This window comes from Corvus brachyrhynchos, unplaced genomic scaffold (assembly GCF_000691975.1).
Source record: "Corvus brachyrhynchos isolate BGI_N302 unplaced genomic scaffold, ASM69197v1 scaffold116, whole genome shotgun sequence".
NCBI lineage: Eukaryota > Metazoa > Chordata > Aves > Passeriformes > Corvidae > Corvus > Corvus brachyrhynchos.
This window is the reverse complement of record NW_008240221.1, coordinates 12,918,506-12,929,860: the sequence shown is the minus strand read 5'-3', so window position 1 is coordinate 12,929,860 and position 11,355 is coordinate 12,918,506. Positions and strand designations below refer to the sequence as shown.

At 39.5% G+C, this 11,355-nt stretch overlaps 1 protein-coding gene across 1 annotated transcript in view; it reads right to left on the bottom strand.

Moving 5' to 3' along the window:
* The window catches only part of GCFC2 (GC-rich sequence DNA-binding factor 2), a 25,956-nt gene that overhangs the window by 5,992 nt on the left and 8,609 nt on the right, over nt 1–11,355 (bottom strand). Inside the window, exons 4-13 of the mRNA XM_017744924.1 lie at nt 11,326–11,351; nt 10,101–10,208; nt 8,506–8,670; nt 7,659–7,880; nt 6,608–6,687; nt 5,580–5,695; nt 3,662–3,848; nt 3,058–3,181; nt 1,716–1,794; nt 382–494 (exon numbers count right to left, since the gene is read on the bottom strand). Of these exons, the coding sequence (XP_017600413.1) occupies nt 382–494; nt 1,716–1,794; nt 3,058–3,181; nt 3,662–3,848; nt 5,580–5,695; nt 6,608–6,687; nt 7,659–7,880; nt 8,506–8,670; nt 10,101–10,208; nt 11,326–11,351 (1,220 nt within the window). The remainder of the gene's footprint in view (nt 1–381; nt 495–1,715; nt 1,795–3,057; nt 3,182–3,661; nt 3,849–5,579; nt 5,696–6,607; nt 6,688–7,658; nt 7,881–8,505; nt 8,671–10,100; nt 10,209–11,325; nt 11,352–11,355) is intronic.

Genomic DNA, 11,355 nt, shown 5'->3' with positions numbered 1-11,355 from the left:
ACTCAAAAAAATTAAAACACCAACCTTTAACTCACTCTCTAGCTTCAGGAAATAAATTGCCTTTATGAAACAAGTTGCAGCACTGCACTGAGTACTGTCAGATCAGCTTTGGCATAATCTGACAGATCTTACCTCTAGTTTAAAAAGCCATGCATAATGCTGCCACCACATAACTGACACCAAAAGAAATCTACAACCATTCATTTATTCTTCCCAAGTCATTAGCCAGAACTGCCTCGGTACATTTTTTTCCTACAGTGTGCAACTAAAAACATGGAACTCAATTGAAGTATTCCTCTACCCTTCCTTAAAAAGAAAATCATTAAAGAAGTATCAGCAAGAGATCTTGTTCTAGGACATTACATTAGGACTGTCACCAACCTTTGCTCTTCTGGAACTCATCCACCTCTGTGGGAGTCAGCTCCTCGTCACTCGACAAGCCCTCGTGGTGATCTCCTTCTCCTGATTGTTCCCTCGCCTGCCGCCTGCAAGTCCTGCATTTTGGAATGAACTCAGATGAGTTATCCTCTCCTGTGTGTGCAGGAGAAAGCTTAAAGAAAAATAATCCAACTCCAAAAAATGTACTTAAAACAAGCCATGAGAACAACAGCCTAAGGAGAGGCAACGGGCGGAGCAACAGTAACTACAAAACCAAAAGGACTCCTGAACTGTGGAAGGAGAAGGGGATTTGGGAACTGAAATCCAAGGGCTTAGAGCAACATCTCTGACCTCTCCCACAAGCTATGCAAAAACCTTCCCTTCACCTCATTCCCACTGATGAGGCAAACAACTCATCCCATCTGCAACACCAAGCATCTGGCATGGAACTGGATCCTGTCTGATAGTTTAGCGTGTAGTAAACAACTGAGACCTCAGACTGTCCTGTCAGTCCTGGATCACTTGTTCAACAACGTACATGAAAGAGGTGATAGCCCCCATGTGCCAGTGGGGTTCTAAAAACTATTGTACCACGGCATCAAGAAAAACAGGCTGCAAAATCAATGGCTTGAATTTCTACCACAGAAAGATGATACATGATATGGAAGTGATATTGCATAAATACTTTTAAATAGTTATTTACATCAATTAGCAATAAAAGTTAACTGCTTTGAGTGGAAGTTGGTATTACTATATCACTTTACATCCATTACAATTCCAAGGTACTTGCTGCTTCCAAGTACAGTTATGAGTTAGTTACCACTGCAACTGTAAAACTTTCAAAGCTCCCAATAATATAAAAAAAAATGGTACCAATCTCTGAACATCCAAAATGTACTGTCTGTCTGACCTACACTGATAGCAGACCTGGGGGCTAGAGGTTGATTTGCTTCACTCACCACCACCTCTCCAGCAGAAACAATTCTGCCCAATTTTGCTATTTATACAGTAATACAAAAATATATTTCTGTAAAAGTTCCCATTATTAATTAAAATAGGAAGAAAAAAGCTCCCCTCATAGTTTTGTCTCACTTAAGTCATTTTAATTTAAAATATCCAGCTCTATTAGCATTCAGTTTCAAATCAACACGAAGAGAATGACATTAACACATAGATGGCTTCCAAGTACTTCAAGTTTTGGAAAGCAAAAACTGAAATATTTTTAGTGCAATCTCATTTAGTAATCCTCCAGGTTTACATTCATGACTGCAGGAATGACAGGACATCAGTGCACAGCACATTTATCAGAGTTAAGTGCACCTCTACTTAACAGTTACCTTCGATGCTCACACATTTCCAGAATCTGGGTCTTCTCATCACCTTCCAATCTACTTTTTGTTGGTTTGTCATTCCCACCTATGAGAAGACAGAAACAGCCAAAAATAAAGTGGTACATTTTTACAGTTCCTGTTTTGTTTTCAAACAGGAAACAAAGAATCTCCTCCTATTGTTTTGTTGTTTCGGTTTTTTAAATTTAGAAAATAGCCAACAAAAGCACAAACCTAATCAAAATTCTAACAGTATCCAGAGTTAATCCAGAGTAAATTCCTTGTAGCACTAATAAGTGGCTTATACATGCAAAACATGCCAAAGAAAAAGGGTGTACTACTACTGAAGTACTATCATGTAAGCAAAAACAGCCTTTCCACTCTATTAAATACAACTAGGAACATAAAAAACAGTGCTGTGTGCTGCTAAACGTGCAACCACAGTCTCATTTGTAATGAGCTGGAGGTAAAATCATTTTAATAGCAACTCTTGCTATGGCATTATTACCCTTTTCTCCTTACACCTGCTGTCAGTATGCTACACCATTTTACAAAACCATCCAGATCTGCTACTTTCTCTCATCAGCAGTTTATCCCCTGAAGTGAGAAGACTGAACCCATATGATTTAGTATTTACCAGGATCCAGTGCATCTGGCCTCCATCTGTTCCCAGCAGCTCCGAGCATATTGCTCTCAGCTTTTCCTAAACAGTTTTAAAGAGTTTGGTTTTGGAGGTCTGGTTTGTTTGGGTTTTTTAAATAGCAGCAGCTAGAGATTCACACAGCATACAAACAATACATTGGAGTGGAAAGAAACTATGAGCTGAGAAAACTGTACTAATTTTTCCTGCAGTGACTGAAACACAGTTTTCTTTTAGATAAAACCCTTACACAAAGTGGCTTCTCTCTTCATGCTTTGCCACACGTGTGTCACCTCCTGGTTTGAAATCTCCAATTTGAGCACATACATAGCCTTACAGACACTCTCAGGTAAAAATGATTTTTCAGATATTGACAGAATATAATAAGCAAGAATTCTCCAACTTGAGACCTCTTGGAAAACTGACTCCCATTTCTCTTTTTAAAAATTGATGGGAAATTGCTGAGTTGAACAACTAAAAATCGACAATGTACTTGGTCATGTTATATTCAGAGAAATTAAACCAGAGAAAAACAGTATCATGGGCATTACCAAGGTAAGAATTTTGAATGAGGTACAGCAGAACACACCTACTGACAATGGGAAGGGGAAAGGAGAGCAAAGGTGAAATTTAAAATCAACCCAAAAATTAACTATTTCTGTTCGAAGACAGAAGTTATTTTCTCACTGAAAATCTGATCTTCATACTCACTTGTCAGATGCTGAACATAAGCAGATTCATTTTTCAGCTCCTCTTGCCTTCGCTTCGATACTCTCAAGGCTCGTTGCTGAAGAAGTGCATGTACAGCCCATTCCAGTTCATTAATGTCCTTCAGCTGAAATACAGTAAACACTAATCAGGTTTTCAATTGATTTAAATCTCATAAGCACGAACAAAAACCAATTTCCATGGGTTTTTCATATAGCTGAGAAATTACAAGAGAAGTATCATAGATTGACAAGTAAGTTACTGGTCACTGGAGTTTTTCAGGCTTCTTTTATAAGGCTGAAAACACAAACCAAAAGCCAGTTACTCATCAAGGTAACAATTTCATACAAAAGGGTTCACCAGGACAATATTGGTGTCCCTTGTTTTCTGTCAGTTTGCTTTTGAGGCACTAGCCATTGAAGAAAATGTATTCACTAACTAACATCTCTTCTCTTTAGAGTTACCTGAAGAAATTCACAACTGCAAAGTGACACAAGATTAAATTTGATTCTGATAGAACTGATTTTTAACTGGGTGGTATTCCTCATTTTTCATAGACAGAATATACCTTTATCATCTCAAAAAAAAAGGAGGAAAATATACATACTTTTTCATTCAAACAGTTTATCAAGTTTTCTACATATGTTTCCATGGCCCTGTAGAATTTGTAATTCAGAGCTGCTTCTGAAGACTTCTCTAATTCCTGGACAGACATCTTCGAGCTCTCAATATCCTCCATATATTTTTCATACTCTCTCTGGTGGGCACGGTGCACATCCTGTAAGGATGTGATCCTAAAAGAGAGAAAGCCAGGCAATCAGAACCATTGCCAACTTAACAGCTGATCCATTCCAAAACATTTTTCCCATTATAATCACATAAAAAATCTTTGCCTGTGCTAATAATAGCACTTGCATTTGACCTGAACAGCACTGAAAGATTTACCCATGCCAACATTTGCAGAAGCACAGGCTGTGGACAAACATCATGCTTTGGAGACCCAAATGTCATTTATGTGGTGCTGGTTTTGAAAGCACCACTGATATTTTACCTGGACTCCTCAATACACCACACTTCCGAAAAACAAAAAAGCCAAATTATGTGATTATTAAATAGATTTTACCCAACATAATCAGGGGAGAACTACAGCTCACATCAACATGTCCATACCAGTGTAACACAAGTTGCATGGACAGCAGTACCTGTAAGCATTCACAGTGTGCTCACTATTAAATACAAACCAACTGAGAACTCTTACTAGTATATGATAAAATCCAAAAACTTCGGTCTACAGCTGTCACTATTAGACAGGTAGCACACTAACATTCACATATATTACAACTCTGCTTCCTCTCTTTTTTACCCCTTCCCTCCTTACACATCCCAAGTGTTTGCTCAGCTTGAGCAAGCCTGTAACAAAATCAAGACAAAGACCACAACTTACTTCACCTCCCTGAACTGAACGCTTCCCAAAGAAAATAGCTGGACTAAGCTATTGCATTCTACTGTGCTACAAATTAAAAAGAAAAAAGAATTTCAGCACTTATTATGTTAAAAACATCTACAAAGTTTACACCAAACAGGTTCCCCTTCCTCTTCTTGCTGTTTTCCAGACAGGTTTCCCACTTTTGACAGTTGTATTCTTATTTTCCTTATTTGTACATAAATCTGTACGTAAATTCCTACTTCAGTTAACTCAATTCCCTTCAGATAATTAAAGCTAAGAAAGCATACAAGTTCAAAAAATATTTAGTCCAACTTAGCTTCAATTCTCTAAACAAATGCATCAATGATGGTCTGTACAAAGCAATGCATATCCAGAGAGAGCCTGGTGCAAGTTCACAGCACAATTTATGTTTCAGTTGTATTAAGTTACTTGTCTAAACTTATCTGAACAGCTGCTTCCCAGTGCTGGGAGGGATGACAGGATGGCTTACCTTGGGATGCCTGACCCCAGCTGTCCTTCCCACATGCCCTCTAGGAGGTTCCCACATCCAACCCAGGACACTTCAGCTGCCCACACAGCAGCTGAGCCGCTCAAGTAAAGTCACAGCCTGGCACACAACTAAAGAAAAAGATCCAGGCACGTTCTGAACAGCCTGTAGAGAACTTAGGCTGCTTTACGAAATACTGGGTTATTTTTGCAGCTGGTCTAAGAATTACCATAGGAGGGGTGGGAGTGCCAGCTCCACCTGCCCGCAGTGAAGTTCTGCTTGCTGGGCAAATGAAACATCGAGCCAAGGCTCCTATCAAGAACTGCCAGCAAGCATAAAAAGCTGCTGCCAAATAAATAAAATTTACTTCCTAAAGTTCAAGTGGACAAAAACAGTCTTGGAAAGTCCAAATGCTCCCCTAAAACAAAGCATTGCCACGTAAAGTAAAAAATTTGTGGTACTCCATTAGACATCATTACACACGAGAACAACCCAACAAAAGCCCAATACTCTGGAAAAAAGAATAAGACTTTGAAGCTATTGTCTCATTCTGTGACAAAAACTCAGACAACTCATAAGTTAAGGAGTTACCTTTCAGTCAGTCGCTTCTTCACAATTTCCAAATTCACAGGTGGTAGAGAAACAGAGGTATCAAATTTGGGTTTGGCTGGTTCATATTTACGCACAAAGGCATCATCACAAATTTCCTACAAGAATTAAGTGTCAATTTTTAACACACCACTTACACCATTTCTCCCTTTGCAACTCTACAGATCAACAAGACATCATCTGAATACTGGACAACTGATATAGATACATATTTCAATCACAAAAATGTCTAGACAAAACCCAACCAACTCAAGCATGAGGTCCATAACTAACAAGGTCTACTGCTAAAAATTGCTGCTGTTTCCTGAAGAGCAGAATTAACTTTTCCATAAACAAGTAGAGTATGAGGACCTAAGAACACATATCCTACTGGATTTGAACACCAGTCTCAGAAAGATGTAATCTTCTCCCACTCCTGTACTCCCCAAATTGGAAAAATTTCTACAGCTGTCAATTCTGATAAAGAGCTGGTTATTCAGATGCTCCTAGACTGATCCAGAGTAAGTGATCCAAGTGAGAAACAAAACTCCCAGCACATCAGAATACATTTTATTTTTGCCAGTTACTTACTGGGAAAAAGACAGCATTCTGCTGAACTGTGGAGACACCTCTCAGATTGACATTCAACAGAAATTTAGCAGATTAAAAGAGTAATTTTTGCTTTGTGACCTTGCAACATTTGTATTACTTGCATATTCTTGCTTTCAAGACCCCTTGCATGGCAGAGAGATCAGAATTTTCTTCTCTGCTTCTTGTGATCTCTTATCACAACAGGTACCTGCCTTTGGGGCTGACACCACCATGTTGCTCCTCAACAGCCAGACAGAGATTATAGATTTTCATTATGATCTTCCCATCTTTCTAATCATCCTTTCCCTAAAGAATCAGGGAATAATTTCCTAAAATCCTTTCTAATGAGAGGGCAGGAAGGACATATAACAGTTCCCCAGACAAGCTCTCTTGCCTATGAGCAAAAAGCAACTTCCAGTGGTTAGGAAAGCATGTGTCACCTGAGAAAGTTTAACAGCTTTCTTTATCTGCTGTTCTTCCCACTTGGCTTCATCATCACTTGATCCATCACCCACAGACACTGGAAGTTAAAACAATCATTATTAGATGGAACTACGCCCTTTATTTTTTCCCGTCTCGTGTTCTCCTCCATCTAAAGCAACAATGGGTCTCCCAACCACTACTGAGAATGGATACACCCAAAAAATAGCAGATGAAAAACCTGCAGATGGAGGACTTCAAAACTGAAAGGCAAGGAAGGCTTGGAAAAGACTACTGGGATTTGTAGAAGTCACACTAACATTAATTTCCCCAACTATTTCTCAGACAACTACTACTGCAGTAGGAGGCACATAAACATCTTGTTTTTATGTCTCAAAGCAAAGCTGTGTATAATACATGCAAACAACAGTATAAGTATAGACACTGACATTACACCCAACAAACCCCTGAGCGTTCCAAAACATACACTCTACTACAGATACAAAAATCTCATTAGCATTAATTTGAATGGCAGATTCTGCTCATAGTTATACATTCCTTATAGCCCTTATTCAAATAATAAAGTAAACCTGCGCTTCATAAACAACACCATAAGAAGCTCTAAGAGAATAAAAGCAGTGGAAAAGCCAATTATGTTGTGCACGCAGTACGTTTGTTTACTTCTGGAGGGCTGGAATACTGTTTTGTTTGTTTGTTTTTCATTTTTCAAAACAAGTTATAATGTCAGTGCAGGGAGAGCACTTAGAAGACCAGACCAGAAGCAGGAGGCAGAACTTACAGTAATTTTATTCACAGTAAATGTGCCTTCTACAAGGCCATTCTTTTTGCAGTCAACAAGGCCAAAAATAATTTTTTTAATGTTTCTCAAAGTATCCTGTACCCCCACAAGTGAGACCTGAACCAGGTTAATGACCCATATAAACCTCAAGTACCAACTGTACAGACTTTTTCCAAGAGCAATAAGGACCAAAGCCTCACTCCTTACTGGACAAATCCCACATGGTTCCAGACGGTAAAACAAAGCCTCTGGGAGAAACAACACAAACTCACCCATATCTTCAGTCATCCTCTGCCTAAGAGTTCTCATTTTAGGAGCAAAATCGAGATTTGTTGTTTCAGACTCATCTTCACTGTCTAAATCACTATTTCCTCTTCTCTGAGGGACCAGAGGACTGTTTGACACATCCAGGGGAAGATAATCAGCCTCTGTCCTGGCTAAGTGACGCTTCCTCCGAGCAGCCTCAATGTGAGCTGCACTGGGGATATCGCCTGCTTGAAAGAGAGAGAAAATCTAAGCAAAAGACTAAAAGCAACACTCTACACCTAATGCCAATCATCACAACTGTTCAGCACCACTGTACCATTTTGGATACAGGACACAAAATGGTTTTCTACCACACTGAATTCAAGGAAATGGAAAATGCATCCTTAAAAAGTAGCGCTCATTCCAAAAACAAAGCTCAGACATTTTTCTTTTAAATAAATCGGTGTTAGCCTGTCCTCTGTTTTTCTGTCTCCCTAAAAGATCAGGGTTAGGTAACTCAGTGAGCTTACAAAGGAATCCAGAGTTTACAAATCAGCCTCGGAGTGAGGTTTTATTTTCACCTCATGAAGGGAACTGTGCATCACTAAAGAGGAATTTTCTGCTGCCTTTCTTCTATAACCAATGCTCATAACTTCTGATCCATTTCCAAAACTAGCACAGGAAGACAACAAATGTTTGCAACTAAAAATACAGGGGAACCATCGCTATTCTTCCAGAAGGGTAGGCCTGACTCAGGATAAACTGATGCCTATACCTTAGGTGGTTTAAGCTGAGTAGGACTTATCTTGCTCGTCATGTACTTCAAACACAGAATGTTCTAAAATAGCTTTCTTAAAAAAAAAGGGAACTAACGTGGTGATAAATCCTTTCTCCTCTGTGGAGAGCTGGATTCATTTTCAGAGTCTGAGCTGTTGTAGTCTTCATTCAGTGAAGAATAAGTTTCATCCTCATTCTCCTCCTCCTGCTCTTCACAAGTGCCTTTGGTGTCGCCAGTTCCAGGCTCCAACTGACAGATTTCTGTATTAGGGGGGGAAAAAGTATGATCCATTATTTCAGTTTCAGCTGCTGGAATGTGATGTGCCATAACTGGTTACCAGAAATTATTTATGCCTTGCTGCAGCAAAGGCTGGTCACTTGTCTATCTCCACCTGTTCCCATCAAAACATACCAAATTGTATCATTCCAAACAGTCACTTACAAGCCAGTTCTTGTATTGAATAAAAGCATCTTTGATGATGCTTCCCATAGAAAGACTACGAGTCCTTCTGAGACACAGAGCATATTTACATGCACAAAAGCAATGAGATCAACTCCCAGATAATAACTAATTAATATTCTGATTGCTTACAGCATATTTGGATTCTTGACTTGAAAAACTGCATTTAGAAAGCACTTTTTTAAAGCATTAACAATGAGGGAGCTCTTAGTTAAACTATAAACTTATATCTATCTTGTCTCCAGTTATTATCAAATTGTTTTAAAATATTTATTTCTCTTCATCTGCCACTATACTTTCAGTACATCATCAGATTACTGAACAACAGAATGTACCACCTTTTATAAGAATATGATATGCTTTTATAAGAAGTTACTAAGAAAATTTACCATCTCATCTGAATCATAACCTCAAAGGGAATTATTCTTCAGTCTAATTTTTTTTTATCTAACATTAGCAAATATGCTATATCTGTGAATTGACAGAGGTGTCAAAAGGGGAATACGTAAAGAGAACTTTCAGACACATTTGTTTCTAAAACACACAAACTCCAAATATTCCAACAGGAAACTTACTACAGAATGGCTTGGGTTGGAAGGGACCTTAAAGATCATCCCGTTCCAACCCTCCTTCCATGGGCAGGGACACCTTCCACTAGACTAGGTGCTCAGGGCTCCATCCAACCTGGCCTTGAACACTTCCAGGGATGGGGAGTCCAGAGCCTCTCTGGGCCACTGTCTATAGTTCAATGAAACTAGGGATACTACCAGAATAATCAAAGCTATTGACTGCATTCAATTAAAATATTTAAATGCTCTAAGAGCACACAATTTAATAATGCTTACATTAAGTTTCATCAAACAAAATGCTACTAAGCTCACATTTTCCCTCAATGCCAATACTCAGATCAAACTGCAATTTGACAGCAATAAGCAATGGATACCTGGCCCATAGTTTGAACGATATGATGTTGAGGTATAAACTTATCAGAACTTTGTTAACTTTGATGTAGTACATGGTTCTGGATAATCAGGTTTTCTCAAGAACAGCCTCCAAGTTCTGATAATCTTTTACCAAGGTCAAACTGAAAATAATTTCAGCACAAATACATTACAATTATAAACCTGTAAACTAACACTGTAAGTATAATTCTGGGTTCAATTAACATTTAACAGCAGTATTTTTACATCACTCTTCACTTCTTAATATATTTAACCAAAAAAGGACTTACTTTTGCTTTCTTCAGCTTCTGTCTGTGCAGGCAATAGGCTTTCCCTCTTTTTAATTCTAAAGGTTACTTCATTGAAGGATGGCTTTTTAACTTTAAAAAACTCTTCACCTACCAGATAAAACAAAGTGATTCTGAGTAACATTAATAAAGCCAACAATATACACACATATATATGTATGTACTACATATAAAAGTGCATGTAATCTCTATGTGTGTACAGCATAACTTCTGAATCACAGAATCAATGAGGTTGGAAAGGACCTCTAAGATCAAGCCCAACTTATGACCAAACACCAACATGTCAACAAGACCATGGCACTAAGGGCCACATCCAGGCTTTCAGTTCTGACTGGATTAGTTCTAAATATAACTATGGCTTTATCACTCATAATCCATCACCACTTAGTTAAAAATTGTGCAGCTCAGCTGTCTCAACACAGCAATGTTGCATTGCTGAAATGCAGGGTCTCTTTGCAGCTTATCTCCACCAAGGTGGCCACATCTTACCATCAACCACAACAGTAACAGCTCAGAAGTGTCAATTAAACACTTAGGTTTCATTTATTTAAGCTTGTTCATCATTAACTAGTCATGGCATCACACAGTACTTGTTCTCTCTGGTTTTCTCCAGCTGTAAGAAGATTTCAAATGTTTCCCAGCCAAAAGAACATGGACATAAATTGTCAAAGTACTTTTCACAGAATCACAGAATTGTTAGGGTTGACAGAGACCTCTAGAGATCACCTTATCCAACACCCTGCCAAGGCAGGGTCACCTGGAGCAGGTAACACAGAACATGTCCAGGTGGGTTTGGAATGTCTCCAGAGGGGGAGACTCCACCCCTTCCCTGGGCAGCTGTTCCAGTGCTCTGCCACGTTCAAGGTAAAGAAGTTCTTCCTCAGGTTGAGGTGGAACTTCTTGTGTTTTAATTGGGCATCACTGAAAAGAGTCCGGCACCATTTTCCGGGCACCCGCGTTTAAGATATTTAGATGGAGTGATGAGACCCCTCTCAGCCTTCTCCAGACTAACCAGGCCCAGCTCACGCTTTAGTATGGGTTTACCGTGCAAGCCCTCCCCTGACACAGCACCGCTGGCTACGTTTACAGCCAGAGGCAGGAGGGTGCCCGGCGCGGGGCTCGCTGAGGCGGGAGCCCAAGGCAGCCCTGTCCCGGAGCTCCCGGCCCTGCCCTCCGGGACACAGAAACACACACGGTCCCTCCTCACCTTCCCGTTCCTCCTCGCCGCCGAAGCTCA